The sequence below is a fragment of the Phlebotomus argentipes genome, unplaced genomic scaffold (genome assembly GCF_947086385.1).
Source record: "Phlebotomus argentipes unplaced genomic scaffold, Phlebotomus argentipes genome assembly scaffold_18, whole genome shotgun sequence".
In the NCBI taxonomy this organism is placed as follows: domain Eukaryota; kingdom Metazoa; phylum Arthropoda; class Insecta; order Diptera; family Psychodidae; genus Phlebotomus; species Phlebotomus argentipes.
This window is the reverse complement of record NW_026776177.1, coordinates 8,525,503-8,546,959: the sequence shown is the minus strand read 5'-3', so window position 1 is coordinate 8,546,959 and position 21,457 is coordinate 8,525,503. Positions and strand designations below refer to the sequence as shown.

Below are 21,457 nucleotides of genomic sequence, written 5' to 3'. Positions count from 1 at the left end.
GAGGAACATTTCCCAAGCTCTGTGTTGTTGTTTTCCGAGCTTCAATGTGCTGATTCTCTTTGATTTTCCTCAATTTCCGTGAATATTTCCGCTAATGTGATTAGAAAAGTGTAGAATATAGTTCATAAGATGTCCAGGACTCCGACGAGGCATAATGTATCGCTGGATTCCTTGAATCTCTGTAAGTGTTGTGCAGAAGAATGCGAATTTAACCTCAAAATAAATTCCCGGGTTGTTCTTTTACCTCTTCACAGCATTCAAATCTCCAAAATCTCCTGCCCAGGACGCTTGTCCGCTGACCAAACGGCTTTTAGTGATTCTGCAGCACCTCTCGAATAGCTATGCATCCTGGAACAAAGCTCATAAGAGAGGAATATCCGTGTGTAGATCAATTGAGACAATCAAATGCAAATCACTTGAAAAGGATTCACATTTTCCGGACGATTTGAAGCTTTCCTGTGAGGAACTGGAGTCTCTACTAACTACTCTGAATGATGCCTTAATAAAGACTCGAGATGTGAAGAAACAAATCTCAGCATTGGCTAAATTGGATGCAAATAGCCAAATCGTCTTGAAGAGCTGGACAATGAAGAAGATTGAGAAATTCGTCGAGGATGTTTTGAAGGCATTTGAGGAAGAGTTTAGAATAAAGAAACTCGTAAAGGGTGAGAAATTTCTCTGCTATTTGAAATTGAAAGGCAATTTTGACTGAAATAATCTGTGTATTTACAGAAAACATCGCCTTTTCCCTCAGTCACGCAGAGTCAATTCACATGTCGTGCGTATGGGAGTATCAATACTTCGTCAACCAGGAGATTTCCACGGGATTCACGATCCTCAGTGCTGAACTCAGGTAAAGTCTTCAAAATACGCAGTTTATTTACAATATGTATAGTCAAAATTATACAATATCTATTGATAATGAATTATCACATGGTGAAGAGACTCCAATGAGTTCACAGATCCACTCATTCTATCATCTACGCTAAACAACTAGATTAGAGTTTCTTTCTCCGCGGTATTTCGTGCGACTGTTAAGAGGACAGGAAATTTGATAAGTACAGTTTACGTACGACGCACTGAAGCTGTGATTATCTGACAAAAATCTTGCCATTTTACCGGCCACTCCAAATCTCTGTACTGAATCATGTTGTGTGTGTGTAAAAAGTTCTGAAATCTCGGTGAAGAATCACAACTTCAGAGCGCTGAATTCAGTTCGAGGGAGGCGCAAATTGAGCAAATTCTCGGGGCAACACTTGTTGATTGAGCGCCAAAGGCAGTAATTTGTACATTTGCATTGACGCTGTGGCTCTTCAGCCATAAGTCACCGAGATTTTAATCTATTGTCACCTCTTTTTTTTGCTCGCGCTCTTCGTGCACGACTTAAAGGCTAGAAAAGCCACACTGATTAGCAGTGTGGAACAATTGATGGTAAAATGTTAAGTACTCGCAAGTTATTCCTCTCCTCTTGTCTACACGCGGAGTTTTGAGTCTATAAATAGGAAGGGATCAGCGTCGCTGAGACAATTAAGCAGTAAAATTATATTTATATGGCCATTAAAGCGCACTTTTAATTCATCCGGCGTGGCGCGATGTAAAAAGTCCGTGTTTTCACCCTCGTATCGGCACCGTGGATCTAATCACTCGCTGCTCAACAGCGCTGTTTCTCCGGGGGGCGCAGATTGGCGTGCCTCCTGGCCGGACTTGGTGACAATCACCGCGACGCGGGTTCACTCGCGGGTATTGTGATGGCCACGGAGGCACTCGTGGAGGGCAGCGGCGAGGTCTGGGGCGGATGCAGGAAGGCGGCCGGCGTGAGCTTTATGGCGTCGTCGTAGCTGGGCGGCGCGACGGCCACTGTGTCGTAATCGGGCGGCTTTTCGCGGCGATTCTCATCCGAGACGCCGCCAATGACGTGCACGGAAGGATCTTGTGTGTGCTGCAAGAGGGAAAAGAACACATAACTCCTGTGAGTCGGTCGCGATGGGGTTAAATCCGGTTCACGGTAGATTCTCACGTCATCCGATGTGCCTGTTCGCGGCGGAGTGTGGAGCCAGCAGCACATGGCCGTACATATTAGCAGTGCTCCGGCTGTTCAAATAGGCAACAGAAGAGAAACATCATCAGCATTTAATTACTTCCTGTCGCAATTTCTTGCAGAGGAGAAAGCGCGCTCAGTCCATCAACAAACCCTATAGAATATGCCCAAGAGGGCGGTTTCCCAATTGATTCACCACTTGTGGCCGTAAAATTCTTGTGTCTTTTGATTTTTTACGATGCGGCTTTATGTCGTCTAATCCACTTTGTCCCTTTCCTAGGATGTTTTATGAGAGTGCCACAAAAGGTGCCTTTCGCAATTGTATTGGCATCGAAAGGAGGAGAGTTCATTGATTTGTCTCCACTTTAATCAAACACACTCTTGTTGTAAATTATTGATAAAATAGGAAATTTAGCGGAAGATTGATGGTAAAAAGTGCAAAAAGTCTGCTTCAGCGCAGAGCTTTCTATTTTACACTTCATTTGACAACAGCAAAACATTCTTACACTTATTACTGTGTGTGACGTTTATCTTTGTAATTAAACTGTATTTTATATCAAAACAAAAATTGCAGACGATGGTCTTTATTATTAGTCATTAAGGAAGAATTGTGGAATAATTTTATTTTTTTCTGTTTCGCTGACACTAAACTAATTGGGGTAAAAATTAAACTTTCAACAATTAAAAGAATGTAGATTGATAGGTAAGTGCTTTGCTTAGCTTATGCCGTGTTGGGATTTTGTAATCAATTCTGAAACTTGATTTGTACATTTTATGTGCAGTTTCTTATTGTAAAAAGCTCACATAATTGTCATGATTTGAAAGTACTCAGACAGTGATTAGAAGCCTAGATTAAAATAAGTATCGGATATGGTCTCATTATTTACTTTTATAGTTGAATTGAATTCTGGAAATATCGAATCTTAGATTAATTTGAATCACTTGATCACAGGATAGAACTGTAATGTAAATTCAACTCATTGATATCACGCTATCAAATTTTGAATGAAAACCACTCGTGAAATTTTGTTTACAAATTCATCAAGTTATTGAGGTAAAATATGGCTGCGCTCTTCTGTATTGTTCATGAGCGAAAGTAGAGCGTAATATTATTTGTGAAGTCTATAAATAAACTATCGTATCATTCCGTATTGACTAGCATAAAAGAACTGCAAGTTGTGTCACTCTCAAACACTCCCTTTGTCAATATAGCTAACTGTTGCAGAGAACAATTCGATAAATATGTATTTTATTACTCTTGGCCACGGGTATTGTCATTGCTGATAAATGTTGATGTTTTCATTTTATCAATTCACATGATTGCGACCGTTACCAAGTCGCTAACAAGTATGCTAATGTGAACTTGAGAATATGATTTTTGTTGTGAATCACAAAATGATGCTTTATGCAAAATCATTTTCCACTCTCGGCAGAGCCTAACAGAAGCAGTTGTGTTTAGATAGTGGGTAAAGTGGTGAAAAAAGTCTACATGTGACGATGTTGAATGTTTCGTAACTGTTGTGCGCAAATTTTGCGGTATTTGCATAAGAAGTGGCAATCGAGGTATAAAATGCCTAATGCGAATTATCAGTATATCGATAAGGCGCGATCGAATGCTCGTTGTATGGACGAAGCGCTTTAATCTTGGGACTAATTGGGAGTAGAAAACGAATGTTTGGCGTAAATATTTACCTATGATACACGCTACTCCCAAGTATCTTATGGGATCTGAGTAGTTTTCGGCAAGACCGAGCCAATTGGCCAGAGCGCCAAAGCACAGGAGTATCATTCCATAGCGATACGGTCTCTGCGTTCGTCGCGACTCCTCCAGCGTCATAACTGCAAGAATGATCAGATCAATTATGGGTAAACACATATTGTACGTGTGGAGAGGTGTGAGGGAGGTGGATTGTGAGAGCGCTAATATCTTCGGTTTGCACTCTGTTACGCACTGCTGAAGACTTTGCTCGACGAATGACGGTGGGAGGCGAATATGGTAATAATTCCAGGAGGTGAAGAAAAGAGAGTGTGTAATGATGCCAGAATGATGGTGTTTCTGTCCACCTTAAGGTCATGCAGGTACCTGGCTGACGACAAGTACCTCTTCGACTGGGCCCAATAATTACCTGAAATATTATCGTTTCTGGAACGCATACCTCGAGTCCACATGGTGGCGTGCGTTGGATACAAATGAGTCGAAATTAAGGGGTCACACGAGAGAGGGTGATAAATGATTTTGCTCCACCACAATTATCCTCTGGATTATGCTATGTCCTCTCCTTTTTTCGGGTGGGCGAGGAGGAATAGTTCAAGAGTTGTCCCGACAGAAAAAAGGCGTCTAAACGGGCGAGAGAGATAGTCTCCAAATGGCACAGGCACTAACTTTTCTTCCCTTCTCTATGCAGAACTTTTTTAAGCACCCCCACAAATTAGTGGCAATGTGATAAAATAGAATTGTCTCGTGGAGAAAATGTCTTTTGGAGAATGTTTTATCACACTCATTCTTCTCCTTCCATTTCACAATTGCACGATAATAGCAAACTATTTCCTCATCCAGCAATGCCTTCTCAACGAGCGGTAATTTCGGACTAAAGTTGCTGGACGACTGACTAATTTGTTGTATGAGAATTTACCGAAATGTCTGTGACTCTTATGCTCAACGGTGTGTCTATTCGTCTCACTTTATCAGCCCACCTCTCACTCTCTATTTACAGCACAATATGAAATTCGAGGCGATGGATAAAGTGCTTTAGGTGTATTATTGCTGGCACTAATGTATTAAAATGCGATGGTGGGAACGATACATTGCTCCTTACATATTGTCGCTATCTCTCGCTTTATTTACCGTGCAGGGGCACGTGTTTTACATAAATTGCACCTGACCGAAAATGCTCGTGTCCACCGGCCGGTGAAACCGTTTGGATGTGCCTTTTTGCAGACAGTCTAATGACCTGACAGACCTTCACTAGTGAATGTGCAATGGATCTGTAATAAGTATTTGTCAGGGAAAAAGCGTGAAGTTCTAAAATGAGCACAACAAAGAGTTCGAGTTAGGTTACAAAAATTCTTCTGGTATTCAGAAAAAAGTTGATTTTATGCGAAGGCTTTTGAATAAACCAAAGGATAAATTTTGATGCTTAGAATCCGAATTTCTGCCAGGAAAAATGATTAAAGGCTCTATTGTGCCATCCAAAGTGATCTGAGCGTCTAATTAAAGCCATAATGGCTTTTCTCATGTTCACATCATTGGATGTTATTTCAGGCTTGCAAGGGACACAATATATGTGATCACGTTGACCAAGAGAAGGTCTTTCACTCTCTGACTCATGTTTGCTTACTGATGGAATGTTTTTGTGTCTTGTTTTGTGTTCGTTTTCGTTTTTTCTTCTGGGATGAGCAAAATAGGGAACAATAATAATGGATAAATACAGGTGATAATTCCTATTATTACATTTCAACACATTTCCTTTTTTCCTCCGAATGAAGGTTGAACATTGGGTTGTGGAATTGAGGCACTTGGGAAGTGGGAAAATGCTCTTGTTCCCTATTATTTCCCTACATTTTCCAACATAATAATGCTTATTTTCGACTAGTGGCGAAATGGTAATTTTCACGTTATCTTGCCGAAAATTGCTCGTCTTTGCCTCCCATGTGCACAGTGTGCAATTGTAATAATTTGGATAAAGTTCGTGCAACTGAATGGTTTTTGTGTGAATATTTAAATATTCTTTCAAGGCTTCAATTAGACATCTCTTTAGTAGCATTGTGTGTTTGTTTTCTTTTCACCAAGAGAGAATTCGCTATGTAATCTCGGTGTGTTTGTGTTCTTCTCTATAAAGATAAGGGGGTCTTCAAATAATGCGAGTGACGCACTTTTTTCTCCATAATCACACAAAGAATGCCCAAGAAATGTGTTTATTTTTATGTTGTTTCAGTTAATATCAACAATCTTGCGAGACAGCGGAGGAATTGTTTGAGGAAATTGAGAGAATTCCGAAGGTCAAGCTGTGAAATGGGTCCTTTTTCGGTGAAAAAACATGTGACATGTGTAATTATCTAGCAATTATAGTGGATTACGTAACAAAGTGCCCCATTTGGAAACCGCTATCGTCGTGAAATGCCACATAAATTTGCCACCCTCTCGCTGTATAATGTGTCCTCCGCTGTCGCTTTCTGAGCGAACAACTATAATGAATGACACTATTAAGAATGATGTGGGGCAGTAATAAGTGACAGCGTTAGTATTGATGATCAGAGTAAATTAGCAATTGATCGCCCCCCGACAGATTAAATGTATGTAATGTAGAGTAAATGTTGGCGAGAATAACCAAATTATAAGCAATAATTGTTATTGCTAACACATTGCCTGTATGAAGACGGTGAGGCGAGGTAAGAAAAGTGCGCGCGCGTGTGTGTGTGTAATTTGAGAGGAGGATCTCGCATTTATTATTTATTTGCGGATACTGAGAAGATAAGTGACACCATTGATAACGCAACAATACATTAACTCATTTTACCGGTAAATAAAATTATGGACGCAACACAGAATGATAAAGTATCATTTTATTTGCAATAATCAAGGGTGCGGAATAACGTCTTCGTCGTACTTCTTTGCTTCTCTATATTTATTTCCGGGAGCTTTGACTGTCTCGCACTGGGCTTCGCCACTGATTGTACACCGTTGTGAAGGACGAGGAAAGACAATTCGTCGTCTTATTGGATTGTGTGAAGCCAAGTGGAAGAAGTGGCACATAAAGATGGACATTTTGGCAAATATTTGGCGAATTACTGTTGCCATTGTTGGAGGAGTAGATTGAATAGTTGAATTGTCGAGGAAAAAATGACTTTATACACGTACGATTTCAGTCAGTGAGCACGGAAAGGCGAGACATGAGAATCACTGTGCAATCGCTGCACTCCACGTCTTTGGAGTAAAGCCATCACTGCCGCAGAAATACTCACTGTCTCGCAAGCGACCAGAAGTCCGGGTGGAAGAATGTTGTGGGTCCACTGCGGATGCTCACTGTGTGGAGCACCACAAATATCAGCGGTTCAGAATCTCTCAACGACTATTGAGAGCATCTATTAGCACACAATTGCAAATGATACGAGATTATCACGACACTGTGAGGGGCTATTGAGTTGAGAATTTGGTGCAAATTTCCTCACAAGCACACCACCAACTTTTGCCACCATTTAGAGTTGCAATGTTGCTCCTCTGAGGTCTGACGACGATGTGGTGTGCGACTCTGTTTAGAAGAATGTCTCTCTGGGGATTTTGATTTCAAGCAAATCAACCTGGAAAGTCCTTATAATCTCATTGAAATGTTTGCGTTGTTTCATCTGGAAAACATGTCTCAAAGAAGATTCACTACATGTGGGGATAGATTGTGGAAATTTTATGACTCTCGCTTGTTTGTTTGATACGTGGTTGAACCATGGCGAAAACCCGTGATGACGTTTAATACTCATATGTATATACGAAGTTCCTGCATCGCGCGGATGAGACGATAGTCACGCAGTATGTAAGAAGAGAGAAAGATTACGGAAGGTAATGAGACAAGTGTGTATGCTCCTGAAAGAATTAGACGTGTGTAAATCTGTCTTCTTAGTCACATGCGATAACGCATCGTGGCGGATGGAATTTTTCCCGGTGTTGCAGACCAAATAAGTGACAAGAGAGCAGAGTGCAATAGACTCGCAGACTGCTTGCCTTTCTGGCTAATTAGACAACTTTCGTTAAATTGATGCTATTTTTAGTCGTGTGGCATTTTAACTGGTTATCTTCCAATATATTTACATTAGAGGTATTCCGCGGTGAGTTAATGAATGAATTCGTTAGAATAGAATTGATTTCTTCACGTGACTGTTGTTCTCTTCTGTGACTCACAGAAACCAGAATAATCTGCTCAAATGAGAGACTTTTGGAGCGAGTTTTTATCAACAGATCACTTACATTACAGCACTTCTTTTCGCGCGTGCAAGAACAAGTTTGAGCTTTTGTTGGAGAAAATTTCCATCATGAAAAATTCCATGCTAAACCTTTTTTTGTTTCTCTCTTATACTGAGAAAGGATAACAACAAGAGTGCGGAAACGTGAAAAATTCATGTTCTCCCCTAAACAGAGACACTTGCAGTAATTTGTATTCTTGTCCATTATTCGCACACAGTCTTCAATCATAATTTGCACATAAATTGTGTTTTGAGAAAAGCAGTAGTTTTAGCGCTTTTCCACGCGAGCGAGTTAAAGTGCAATTTATTTGTGTTGCACGTTTCAAGATCATTTTGCACTTTATTGAGTCGTCAAGACATCATGCACCAGGTGTGATGTCGTCTGGGATGAAGAGACTGCTGGGCGTGTGGGTGCAAAAAGGTGAAAAATCACTTACTCGTTGCCGAATGATCGAAAGTCATTCGTTCAGGAACAGAAATCATCAACATTTTCTGCAATTTTGTCCAAAATGACACTTTAGTTGGGGGGAAAACAGGGAAAATCAAATCACGCTTGTGTACAACTTCTTCCGCAGGTGAACGGACGCACTCTGCAGAGTGACTGACGAGATGTTGCCTCACGAGATGTGAGTCTCAGTGTCTCCTTGACCGAAAGTAGGTGAATTTACAAATTCCACCCATTCATGGCAGAAGATATACAGCCCAGAGGGATGACACAGTTGACGAGGATGGATGAGACGTGAGGAAGAACTCAATTTGTGCTGCTGGTGAAGAAGTGTGTATACAGAAAAGAATACACAAGTTTCCGTATTTGTGCGGATGGCAAATGAGCTCACATGAGATAAGAACTGTAAGTTTCATTTTATAAAATCACATTGATTCCACTCTTCTCTCTCACGGCTTCACTTCCTCATACGTGGTTGTGAATTGTCTCTTCTTTTATCTGTCGCTTGAGTTTGCTTTGGCAGTGAAAATTGCGGATTTTTTTTCCCTCCAAAACTCATTTGCATAACTTCTGGCTTTTGTGCAAAATCCCAGCGCGGCAAATGTAACTTGAGAAACAATTAAATTCTGTGAAAGATGAAAATGATGACGCGTGTATGTATCGATTACATTTCGTTTGAGTTACGTTACATCATTAGTTAGAGGTCGACGAAAGGGGTAATCTAGGAGGGAATTGAAACACATTTTCAAGGTTATTACCATTTCAAGATAATGAATAAAGTATGAACGGACGATAAAGTCTAAATCAAGCGTGATTCTTATAATTCCAAGGCGACAAGAAACAGAAATTAGTGATCTGATATTTGTTTCATTGTGAAAACTCAATTCAAAACTTGAGTCCAGGGAAAAAAATCATTAAATGTGGCAAATAAATGTCCAATGAGCAATAAGAGCTGCGCATATTCATATTTTTCAGTTCAATTTACAAGCTAACTAGTTACAGCAAATTGTAGTGAGTGAATCTATGAGCATCCGTCAGGTCAAAAGGAATAAATGGCTCAGAGTGGAAGAGCATTAAGTTGTGCTTTGCTCTCAACCGACCACCTTTTCCTCATTTGTTCTACATGACGTGATAAGTGAAATAGTGATTCCAGTGGTGGACTTAATGTGCAATCTATAGCTGCCCGTTCACCACTGGAATGCTTACAGAACTGCACACTGCACTGGGAGTCAAAATGTTGGGTGGAACAGCGTCTGTCTGGGTGGAACATAAGCTTTAATTTGCCATTGTTCCAATGTATAAAAAGGCTCACCGTTATTATGTTGGAAAATGCAGGAATAATATCATTTTCATGGTTAATTATGGACGATGGCGGGGTTGGAGTGATTGGCTCACGGGAGAAATTTTAAAATATCCGATTTACCTTCGGGAGTGGGTGGACTGAGTGGGTGTGGCTCGGGTGAGAATTTGAAGTGTTCCCTTGTCACACAAAATAGGCACTGAAAGCTCCCAATAATTTATTTACGTACGCACATCAATTAATCTGATTATTGGGCACGATTATCAGATGTGGTTCGTGGATAATTGATTTTATGAGGCCACTCAGGTTGAGAATACACGCTGAACTGTCCCACGAAATTAAATATATTAATGCCACCGAAGGGCGACCGCTCTACGACAACGAATTATGTATGGTGCTCGAAGTTCTCTCATGCTCTTTCCCTCACTCTCTTGCTTTTTTCTTCGCAGCTTTTTTTCTTTCTCTCCTTCTTCACTTCGCCGTGTCAACTACATAATTAGGCCTGTGTGTGGCATTTCACTATATGTGCACGCAGGTGTTGGGAAACGTGATTGTGTGCCGCGCGGATCGATAGTTAATTTATATTCGAAAATGAGGAGCATTTTATTATTCCCCAGTCATGCTTTAAAGCTCTCCTTTGCGCGCCATTCACGCGAAAGAAAGCTGACCTCAACTTTCTCAAGTCTCCTTTCCACTGTTTCGCACATTTAATTGGCTTTTTAGTCCCGGTAAAGAACGTTCCAGTTGAATGGTGAGCTTTTTAATTGCCAAAACACTTCGCAAAGTCAGAAAAGTTAAAATGTCACTCAATGCGAGAATATGATTTATATGCAAATGATCCTTTGTTGATTTATCTCATTAATCGTCATAAATATCAATACGTAAAATAGCCCTTGGTGGGATGGAATTTGCGTTGTGGGGGGAAAAATGGTACAATTTACTGCCATGTCATTTTGCTAAGCACAGCCCAAGACAGAGCAATGCGGTGATTTAGCAGGGCAATCCAATCTCATTCTCTTCCATCTCTTCCATTTTGGGGATCATGAAGCCAATATGTCATTGAATAATCACTTGTTGGCATTTTCTTCCTTCATCCTCCTTAACACGTACAGCATTTGGAGGAAGAAAAAAGGCATCAATAACGACGTGTGGCACAGAAACCCCTTTTCCGGCACTTCCAACATGATTTGAGGGTGTGGAAAATCTCTCTTCACCCATCGTGTCTCATTTATTCAGAGAGTCTGGGGTTGTATTGAGTAACGTCACATAATGGGCAATATTCTATCAAGTGGGGATCTACGGCGGCACAGCTCTGAAAGGTTTTCCAGCTACACAAACATCCACTTTAGATCAACACCTTACAGCCCATTTATGCAGATATTCCTCAGGCCGATGGATATGGTTTTAAGAAGTGGGTGGCAAAAGAAGGTGTATGAAAATGGGTGAAATATCACCATCCAGCCACCCTTTGCCATTCCACACCCCCTCGTTCATCGGGCGGAATCAATATGGGAACATGTGCCTATATGTGCGGGCGGGGGGAGAATTGTGAGCGTAAAATGTTCGGGGCGGCAGGGAAAGTTTAAGCGCCATGTGAAAAGAGAGAGAGAATTGTATGAAATGGATGTGTACATAAAAGGTGAAACGTCCATCATGCCTTTTCATATAATAAATTCCGTCAAGAGTGTGTAAGGAGCAGAAACATTCATTGAATGGATGTGTGTTTTGCGGAGTGGCGCGGGGGTGCAAAAAAGGAGAGGACTTGAGAGTGGATGGAAAAGTAAGGGAAAACTTGACTCTTGTTGTTAGGGATTATATTTGCTGCCTAAACACCTTCGGGGCACCTTTAAGAGCCTCTCCTTCATTCACCGACCTTCTTCAACCCCTCCCCAGACTTCTTTCACTCCCCCATCATTCAATAGAGGAGAGAGAGAGCATCTGTTTGAGCACCAAATTTACCACCACCACTGAAACTTTGCAATCATTTGAGGTGTTACCTTCTCCCATCATCTCTGCAAATGAACCCCGCATTCGCATCTTCCGCAAATACGTGAAGTGTATCCTTCATTATTCTAGCTCATTTCGGATTGCTCTCGAGCGAAAAAAGGATGCTTTCAGCTCTGCGCGGAGTTTCAATTTTCACCGGCGTGAAGAGCATTTGGCTATGAATTAAAAATTCTATAAATCTTTGCTCGGGACTTGCTTTATCTCCTATTTCGCACAAAGAAGTGCGCCGCATATTAAAGTAGTTTTCATAATCCTACTTTCAACCGTGCTGAGCTTCACTCTTGAGCGTCTCCTTGAGAATATAATATATATATTTTGGCACCATAAAACGTATAATTAATAAATGGCGGAGCTTTTTATTTCGGGATATAAAAATTATTGCTCTTTCCGAAAGGTATGTTAGAGCGAGAGTATAATGAAAAACCTTCACCTGGGCTTTATTTCGCTTTTTGATGGTCCTGACATGTACAAAATATGGAATGAGAGAACTTCGCAAGATATTTCACAGAATGTCTGCCAAGCAGAGCTGCAGATAGCTGAAGTTTGCTTTCGCCCGGCGATGTGAGGGCAAATTAAAATACACTGACAAGCAGAGTGAAAATTCTCAAGCGGCAGTGGTGGAACAATAAAAAATATTTGTCAACAACTGCTGCCAAAACAGGTGCTGAAGGCTAAACTTCTCAATCGTTAAAAACTTAACGAAGTGAAGGAGGTTTGGATGAAAGTATAAAATTTCTGTAAGGCCTATAAATATAAACATTTTGCCCTTCCATTCTCGTTTTTACGTCGTGGGGATCAAAAGGAAATAAAATAACACGTTAAAGGAAGAATTACATTTCTCAAAATAATAGGTTGCAGATAATTCGATATACTGATCCGCGAAAAACAAAATGTGAAATGCGAGGAATAGCTTTTGGAGATGCTGGAAGAATTCTTTAGATGGAAATGCATTAGCTTTGCTCTCTTGTCTGACTAATTGATGAGCTTTTAAACTGCAGAGTTTTATGCATTAAAAATTCAGGACATTTTCTTCAGAAAGGAAGCATTCTGCTGAAGTTGACTAGAAAGATGAGTTTATTGCTTATGCTGTAAATAAGTCATGATAGTGTAATTGAGTCAAATTTCTCTATTTATTTTTAATTGATTACCTTTCACACTGTGAGCTTTATGCAATTTCTTATTTACGTCTTTCTTGCTGCATATCTGCTATCTATCGACTGTATTTGACCATTTAGCGGACGCATTATGAATTCATATCGTTTTATCAGGGAATTGCGATGGCAATGATGCTAAAGATATCTTGCAATTGTGTCCGGAGAAGTTTTATGTGATTTAAGGCGAACGGCATGAATGTTTGAGAGCACTTCAATCGTCATATTTCCAGTGAAATATCGAATTTCCTCGTGCAGATTCCTCGATGTCTAACTTCTCACTTTCAACTGTGACTCACACTCTTCGGGCATCAAACTTTTCCCTCCTCTAGTGTAAATTGCTGGTGTACTCCTCACACTCCCATCACGTAAGGAAAGGCAGGGCCAGAGATTTTTCAGTCGTGGAGAATTTGCCGTGTACTCGAGGATGAGATATGACAGGACAATGGATGATACCGTGAATGAAGTGTCGAGTGGAGCCAGAGAGCCATCTTTTCACGTTAGTCTTGTGCCCAGAGGCGATGACAATTGTCTTGCGACGCGATGGTGGGATCCCAGCCAACGTGAACCTCCTGCTGATTTTGCTCCGCGCCGAGAAACTCCGCCGGAGAGCATCCTTGACTATGGAGGGTGAATTTTAATGAAGCCTCCACACCCGAGAGAAATAAAGCAGGATCCCTGTTTTTCGTCATGCATCGCACCGCAGAAACAATGACAGCGCCCAAGAAAGTGCCGCAGAAGGACGAGAGTCCGCATATGTGAGGAAAAAATACCAACATCGTGAAGAAAGAATATTCTTTAGAGAGCGAAAAGGGGATAGAGCATTATGTATTTTTGCACATTCTCACAACTCACGAGAGTCACCCTCGAAATTCACTGCAATTCCACCCGCCGTGAAGTTGTTCGCTCCACTTGATAAAATTCAAGGAGTGAAGCCTTCGAGGAATACGAGGGCGATGCGAGAGAAGTTAAGATTCGCTACTCACTGTCGAGGATGCCACATAATATTGAACATTTTTTCTTATACTTTATGGGGTAAGAAGACAAATAAAAATGCTGAAATAATGCCAATTTCCACAATTTATGCTCCAAAGCGAAATGGATGCGCGAGATCGGCGGAAATATACATGAATTCTCGTGGAGTGTTTACATAGAGTAGCATTTCTCAAATTTGAAGCATCTTCCGTTCACATTTTAATAAATTGCCTCTTCAGTTTGGGCGACAGTGTCGAAATGAAATTAGATCACATGAAAGATACGAAGGATTTTTCTACAAAATTCCACCAACGAAACTTTTGGCATATTTGTATATTAAAATGACATCAAATCACTGTTTTTACGTTGAGTGATAATCTGTACAGATTGATCACAAATGAGTCCAATGACCAGTTGCAATTTCATTGAAAACACAAATCAAATGATTCATTGCATTTTCGTGGGCTGTATTAACACAACACCAAACTGATAAAACGGACAATAGAATAGCAGTTCTGATGAACCAGTCGATCAGCTGAGTAATCAGTTCACTCTGTGCCTTCAGTGAGTTCACAACTCGATCTTCTTACAATCTTGCCATGGTGAATAAGAAGTGTGGAACCTGTAGGCGCCCAATTTGCTATCGTCGGCACACTGGTGTGCCGTGTTCGGGCAGCTGTGGCAATTGGTATCACGTGCGCTGTGCTGAGCCATCAATTGAACCCGTGGAAACCAACGACTTGATAGCCGGTCTGACGAGTTGGAAGTGTGCCCGATGTCAAAATCGCAGTCGTAAACCGTCTATTCGTTCGCGCAGAGCATCTACGGATGAACCAGAGACCCAGGTAAGACGAAAAAACTAAAGTAAAATACTCTAATAGAGAGGCATGACACACAATTAAATGATATATTTCCAATCCTTGAGATGACCCTGGTCACGCAGAAGATGTATCTGATGCTGTTCGAAGAAGTCATGTCCCTGAAGACGGAGATGATTTCCTTGAAAGCGGAGATGAAGGAGATGATTTCCCTAAAAACAGAGATGATGCAGTTCAAAGCAGATATCCTATCTGCTCTTCTTATGCCCGGCGTAACATCTTCTGCATTGCTGCGGACTGGATTTTCCCCTACTGGTGAAGCTGAGAAGATAAAGGTCGAGGTTAAGACTGAGCCTTGTGGAGCAGATAACAATAGTGGTAATAATTTGATTGCTTCACTCGACCTCAGTGATAGTTGCCCGTTCTGCAATTCAACTCAGTAGGAATTTCATTGATTTAGAACCGATTAAATCACGAATTTGATAAAGCTTAAAAGTATCAATGCGTTATAGAGTAAAAGCCTTTAAAAGATAAATGTATATCCAGGCCAAATTCGTGTTAAGGAATCTAAATACAATCCATAAGTTTTGCAATTACTTTATAAATTTCTTTGGTGAGTCTTCTTGTCAAGCAAAGCTGAAAGTGAAGTCCTTTCAGGCTAGGAGGAAAAGAAGTCCCGTGCTCGTAATGATCCTAAAATACATTCCCAGGTAATCATTTAAAAAGCGAGGGGGAAAACGGAAGGGCAAGTGCTCTATTCATAATTTCGCAAAACTTGAGCTCAAAAGCGCTTTTTCACAGACTCTATAAATACTCCTGCTCTCTCTCCAACCAGCCAAAAAGCATACATCTGTCTATATAAAATGCCCCGACACAGAAATACAAGTACACTGACTGGGCTAACAACCCTCGAATCAACTACCCTTAATTGGTTGGATTCGTTATTCAAAACCATCCCCCATTACAGCTTCCCTCCGTCTCGCTCTTTCGCACCGCCATTCGGGACAGGTTGATCAGAGGCTTTGGGCGGGGGGTTTTGGGCGCGCCGAGGGGGTGACATACGATGGGAGAAAAGGGCAAAAACGAAAAGGTTTACAACTCGAATATCCCGGCGTATTTTAGCATAAAACAAAAACAAGTCATTTAATATAATATCCTATTAAATTCTGTAATTCTCACACCACAGCGCAATTCTATAGTCGGAATCTCGGTGTCTATGGACAACGCAGGGTGTTTTGTGGGGTGGTATTGTACTAAATTGAGGTGTGTATTATTGCAATTGTTTGCGAGTGAGTTTGACACAATACTTTGATGGTTGGTTAACTTCCACATGTCATTTAAATCTGCTCAGTCTCATAAATTAATTTGAGCCCTGATTTGCTCCAATTTATTTGAATTATGTGTCATTTTCAGCACCTGTTCATTTTTCGCACAATTTCCCTCAAATTCCAACGCCCACACACAAACACACACAGAAAAAGGAAGAAGAAATATATTCACAAATAATATGCACGCACATGTCTTTATGAGTGACGAGAAAAAAGGGGTAAATCTTGCGGGGCCAGCATATTTACACTCAACCCTCATTTCGATGGTGGAAATTCTTGTTCATCGCGAGAGGAGAATTTCTCAAATTGTTTTTTAAGCATGAAACCACTTGAGGAATTCTAATTAACTTCGCATTTGTGACGGCATTTGTGGCGATGCGAAATTCATATTTAATTAATCCCAACTCTTATTAAACTGCTGCCGAAATGCAGCTTAATGCGAAAAGCGCACATTTGGAGTTGGTTGAGTGATCTCTTTAGGGGGGGGGGTGAAGAAATTAAATTGACTATTTCTGGACTGTTGATTGTAGATTGATACTGATCAGACCTTCTGGATTTACACCAACCACAAGTAGTGTGTGAAAAGTCTCTGAAGCTGTTTACAGTGTGAAATTGAGGTGAATTTTTCGCAGTCTTGGGCGAGAAATAGAACGTAATATTTGACGGTAAATAGATGGAAAATTGATTAGGTTATTTGAGAGAAACTTCAATCAATCAATTCAGTGGATGGAACTTTTGGGTGTGGACAGTTTGGGAGTGAAATCGATTCCACCCACAGATTTATGACGAAGACGGCAATCTCATGTGAATTCACCTGCTAAGAGACTCGAGAGACTCACAAGAGGAGATCACATCGTCTCAACACAATTTTCGGCATCTTTTGCTCCTCACAATGCTTACAGATCATTACGCTAGCATCACGTTTGAGATATTATACACCATGGTGAAGGATAATCTGTGATTCAGCCAGTCAGATGTTGAGAGAAATGTTTTTTTTTCTTCTCTCCACACTTCTTTAAATGCTCCCCGTCTTGGGGTATTATCCCAAATGGGGGATGCAATTCGTGTGAGATTAGGACAAATTCACTGTTGCGAAGCAAGAGCTTTGCTGTCTGCTTTCGGGTGTGGAGAAGATTGTAATCAACAGGAATCGAGATCATCATGTACAAGTGACTAAAAGCTCATTTCTCTCTTCGTGCGCCCAGCTGCCATTCAGGATCATAAAAGCTTCTCGTGCAAATGAGAAGCGGATTGAGTCGAGGTCAGAAAAGGCTCCCCTTTTCAATGGCTTCACATTCACTCTATGTATATTCCACCCCTGTTCACCTGAATGGGTCAGGTGTGAGTGAGTGCGGGTGGATTTCCACATTTGTGCCTCAATACACGTCACAATTTACAACGGAGGAAATGCATTTAAGCGTTTAGAATACATTGAAGACATTATACAAAAAAGACAATGAAGTGCAATTAATTGAATGGCCTCCAATTTGGAATGTCCCTCCTCTTCCTCACAACCTTTTTGGCATGCTACATTTAACCGCTTTTGTACGCTTCTGCTAATGCTGCTTCGCCTCTGTGATTTGCTGCAGATACAAAATGAAAAAGAAACTTTTTGGTCGGTTGATTTTACCTATTCGAAAATATAAATCAATGTGGATTTCTAACTTTTCTCACATATTTGGAATAGTGTGTAAACGATGGTAAATAATGGAAAATTTATGCAGGTATTAAATGCACATGATCCCCTAATTATCTATATATTCATGGGGCTCAAATGGAGATTTATTAGTCGGTTTGATATGTGTTCCGCAGAATGCGTTTAACGACAAGCATTTAACGTCAATCTCAATACAATGGCATCTTGTCACTTCCGCCCCCATTTAATTGATCCCCAATGCAGTGCAATTGTGAGTATTTCCTTAATGAGCACCTGTTTGAAAATATGTATCGTGCTTAGTGGTTGGTAATCGATTTGAGTCGCGTCACGAGCCAAGAACCTCAGCAAATGACTCCTTGCCACGAAGTATTTGACCCTCATTTGCCACGATTGGCCAAAAGCAGCTATAAATAATGAGGGTTTTTCTTCGTTAATTTCCCGCTTAGGCGAGGCAAAAGAGTGGCGAAAATAAATCTATCAATTAGCATTTTCCTCGCACAGGCAAATTGAATGTGCGCGAATTTCGCCATGGAAAAGTAAAATGCCCCCCTTTCACCCCAATGCTCCGCGTAATCCGTTGACTTAATTGTATGTCATTTGGTTGAGAAGACTCTGTGCCATCAAAGAGATGTGACGGATCTAAAATATGTTTGGCATGGAGAAGAGAAGAGAGAGAGATTTCACTTTGAAAGAGCTTTTCCCTGTGTGCCTTTTTCTGGCCTTTTCTGCGTGCCATTGAACATTAGACATGATGGAGAATCCTTCGTCAGTGAAATGTGTTTTCCACAAAGGATTTTCGCTGGAGATGAAATAAAATATAAATTTAATAAACCATAAAAAATGATAAATGACGAGGCTTAATTAAAGCGGCATAGAATCTCTTCGAAGAGGAGACTCTTCATTTTCTGCACAAGCACAACGATGAGAGAAATATTTCTTCCACACCCTCAGCCAGAGGGTGGCTCTCGCCTCCCCCGCCCTTATCGCCCCATGATCCTGTGTGAGCTTTGGGATGATGAATTTGATGAATCGTGAGATTTAAGAAAAGATCTCACCCAGCAGGAGAGTGGGGGTGAAATGTGAAATAAATATTTCATCTTGAGACGAGAATAAAACACAAAACTGTGTCGTGCCTTTTTTGCCGTCTCCTCGTGCTGTCTTGTTCTCAACTTTGAGGGTGTTGTTGAGTTTCCTCGCAGAAAAACACGTAATATTCTTAATTCCTTTTGTTATGTGGCGCCTGAGTGGCTCACAGTTTCACCTTTCGCCACGTTTCACCCCGTTAGAAACGGTGCAATTTCTACCAAGTGCAGAACATAATGTAAATAATAATCCTGAAAATTATTAAGTATTGAATTAAAGTTGGATTTCATGCGTAAATGTAATCGATTCGAGTTCAGTCTTTTCTTTTCTTAAGGTCAACAGTTAATCTTAGAACATTCGGAATGCAACCCCATTTTCTACCGTGTACTTTTCTTAACAATGTTTTACACTGAAAGTGCGCACGGGTAAGTTTGAGAGTGAGTTTTCCCTCCGCATTATCACTATGGGAAGCGTCTTGAATTTCGTCGGTAATGTATCGTAATGACAGCTATATATAGTGTTAGATTTGATCTCGTATAACTCTAATCCATCGAGCAGATGGCGAGGGTGGTGCGGAATGTGCGGGAGTGATTCTGTGCGGGGGTGGTGCGCTTTAGTGAGGCAAGTCACGCAGAGACACAACTTCAACTTAATCTTGGTGGATGTTACGGGCACATCGTTGTGGATGGATGATGAGGGGAAGAATCTAGTTAAGCTTCTGCTCTATTACATGCTGGATATGTGTGAGTGTGTTTTAGATTGCGGCAAGTCTCTCAAGATCCTCGTGAAGTGTGAGCTTGTGGGGGTGCAAAAACACACCCCGGCATATTAGTCACATGGAGTTTCGACGAGTCCGAGGGAAAAGAATATGGGGAGGAAACTATATAACTACTATTTAAACTTTTCATCCTACCAGACTTTTTGCTCTCGCCTCTTCCGCTCCACACTGATTCATGTGTGTTATCCTTGGCTTGTCTCCGTGAGTTTGTTCTGATTCCTCCTCGCCATGACTTGGGGGATTTTCCTCAACAGCGTCGCTCTTTTTTCTCTCGTCATTCTTGGCTTCACCCAATCTTGTGTCGTGAGACCCACATGTAGCGCAGTTGCTGTGATAAAAAGGACAACAATGAGAGAAAAAAGGGCGCCGCAGGAAGAAGAGGAATTGAGGAAACCTCCTACGTGGACATTTATTAGATACCGTACAGATTCGGTCAATGATTGCGAAGATTCTCCGCCAGACAACGCACAACTAATCCAGTTCCAAGAAGATATATAATTGGCCGAATGCCATAAATAACAGAAGTCTATGAGAAATATATCGTCTGAAGTAACGACTTCAGGATAACACCTTAATTGTCGTCTATAATTGGTTCGAGTCATTGAAAACAGATATAAAATACACACATGTATTTTTAACAATTCATGCCCAAATTATCAGCAGCGTAAAACATATTAATAATGCAAATTTAAGGGTGTATTGTGATGACATCACAGAATTTAGAGAACCCCAAATTTCTCAGCATTTCAAACAACACTTATTTACATAATTATATGTTCGTAATTATTGTTTACGCAATTTGTTTATTCAGGTTCTGTGCGTGTGCTTTTTTCCGCGTTTTTATCCTTATTTACGATGACCGCGTGTTGGACTGCGTTGCCATGCAAATGTAATTAAAGGTACACTTTGGCTGGCAATATGATGGACTTTGATGATATCTGCAGATTATTCAATTTAGACCATTTTCATCTGATGCGCGACTCTGCAATTTGGAGCATGGCTAATGGACGAATGTGTATATTTCACACGCAATTTGAATTTGATGCAATAACTTCAAAAATGTATTAAGCTCTGAAATTCATTCTATCCATCAGTGTCAAAATTAAATTGTGTTCATTTGAGAGAATCTTACAGCATTCCTAATGTGCGCCTGTCAACTTTAAAATCTTCCGTATTCATAGTCATTTGCAAAATTGCCTTATGAAATCACCAAATATTATCTTGATGATAGGATTTGCGGAATGTACGTGTTCTTGTTTGCCATCTTTTGGGTGCTGAAAGATTTTTCTCACAATTTTTGCCCATTAGTTTTCTCAATATATTGAGAATATTTATGAGCTAATTTGAATAATATCATTGCCATGTGAAAGCTCCCTCGACATTTCATCTCTCACTGTTTCCCACTTCTGGCTAAAATGTATATTTATTGATTGGCAAGGCAATGAATATTGTGAAGAAAAATGTACACCATATCGTTGCTGCTTAAAATGGTGCTTAACCTTTCCATCACGATCGGAATCCAAGTCTATTGCCTGTAATGGGACTCCGGAGGAACTCCAAATGCATCTTAAACCCTCTTTTCGGCATACGATAAATATTTGTGTGGTGATACCTCTGTTTGGGTGTACGAATGGAGGCAAGGGAAAGTTGCGTAGTTGGGGAAAGTCTGCGATGGCTGAAGAGAGAGAGAGAGAGAGAGGGAGAGGAATAAAATGGGCGACCCTATAAAAGGTTGCTAAATCGCTTTTGGCGTTTGGGTGCCACAGATGGCAAAAGAAATTTTTCATAACTATACAGAGTGTCGACTTTCTCCGGCTACCCATCAATAAGTATCGCCGTCGAAATAAATCGCAAATCTCTGTTTGGCTGCCACCCTTCGCCATATCATCTGGGGGCTGTTTTCTTGGCTCTCCCAGCACGAGAGA

The 21,457-nt window shown here is 40.8% G+C and overlaps 3 protein-coding genes across 8 annotated transcripts; 2 read left to right on the top strand and 1 right to left on the bottom strand.

The window, feature by feature from the left end:
• The first annotated feature begins 14 nt into the window (after window positions 1-14).
• LOC132259382 (uncharacterized) lies at window positions 15-8,858 on the top strand. 3 transcript variants are annotated; one of them, XM_059756998.1, is made up of 5 exons: window positions 15-181; window positions 255-665; window positions 733-853; window positions 8,566-8,616; window positions 8,681-8,858. In XM_059756998.1, the coding sequence occupies exons 1-4, from the start codon at window positions 130-132 to the stop codon at window positions 8,567-8,569; spliced, it is 588 nt and encodes a 195-aa protein (XP_059612981.1). In that variant the 5' UTR covers window positions 15-129; the 3' UTR covers window positions 8,570-8,616; window positions 8,681-8,858. The 3 variants fall into 3 exon arrangements, with proteins under 3 accessions (XP_059612981.1, XP_059612980.1, XP_059612982.1); XM_059756997.1 differs by having other exon boundaries at window positions 8,566-8,856; XM_059756999.1 differs by lacking the exons at window positions 8,566-8,616; window positions 8,681-8,858 and adding an exon at window positions 5,974-6,617.
• On the bottom strand, window positions 862-8,530 carry LOC132259383 (uncharacterized). Of its 4 annotated transcripts, XM_059757003.1 has the most exons (4): window positions 8,428-8,530; window positions 3,731-3,877; window positions 2,018-2,091; window positions 862-1,939 (listed from the first exon to the last, which is right to left on the bottom strand). In XM_059757003.1, the coding sequence occupies exons 1-4, from the start codon at window positions 8,477-8,479 to the stop codon at window positions 1,715-1,717; spliced, it is 498 nt and encodes a 165-aa protein (XP_059612986.1). In that variant the 5' UTR covers window positions 8,480-8,530; the 3' UTR covers window positions 862-1,714. The 4 variants fall into 4 exon arrangements, with proteins under 4 accessions (XP_059612986.1, XP_059612985.1, XP_059612983.1 ...); XM_059757002.1 differs by lacking the exon at window positions 8,428-8,530 and adding an exon at window positions 7,001-7,276 and having other exon boundaries at window positions 862-2,091; XM_059757000.1 differs by lacking the exon at window positions 8,428-8,530 and adding an exon at window positions 4,165-5,937 and having other exon boundaries at window positions 862-2,091.
• Window positions 8,859-14,406: 5,548 nt separating the features above from the next.
• LOC132260144 (uncharacterized) lies at window positions 14,407-15,231 on the top strand. Its single transcript, XM_059758094.1, has 2 exons — window positions 14,407-14,713; window positions 14,794-15,231. Exons 1-2 carry the CDS (start codon window positions 14,468-14,470, stop codon window positions 15,127-15,129), a joined length of 582 nt encoding a protein of 193 aa, XP_059614077.1. The 5' UTR covers window positions 14,407-14,467; the 3' UTR covers window positions 15,130-15,231.
• The last annotated feature ends 6,226 nt before the right edge of the window (window positions 15,232-21,457 follow it).

Coding starts and splice junctions, on each gene's coding strand:
- LOC132259382 (XM_059756998.1), top strand. CDS start 130: ATGTCCAGGACTCCGACGAGGCATAATGTATCGCTGGATTCCTTGAAT. Junction 182..254: donor GCTGGATTCCTTGAATCTCT/GTAAGTGTTGTG, acceptor ACCTCTTCACAG/CATTCAAATCTCCAAAATCT. Junction 666..732: donor AATAAAGAAACTCGTAAAGG/GTGAGAAATTTC, acceptor GTGTATTTACAG/AAAACATCGCCTTTTCCCTC.
- LOC132260144 (XM_059758094.1), top strand. CDS start 14,468: ATGGTGAATAAGAAGTGTGGAACCTGTAGGCGCCCAATTTGCTATCGT. Junction 14,714..14,793: donor CGGATGAACCAGAGACCCAG/GTAAGACGAAAA, acceptor CCAATCCTTGAG/ATGACCCTGGTCACGCAGAA.
- LOC132259383 (XM_059757000.1), bottom strand. CDS start 4,207: ATGTGGACTCGAGGTATGCGTTCCAGAAACGATAATATTTCAG. Junction 3,878..4,164: donor CAGAAACGATAATATTTCAG/GTAATTATTGGG, acceptor TCATTCTTGCAG/TTATGACGCTGGAGGAGTCG. Junction 2,092..3,730: donor GGGAGTAGCGTGTATCATAG/GTAAATATTTAC, acceptor CTATTTGAACAG/CCGGAGCACTGCTAATATGT.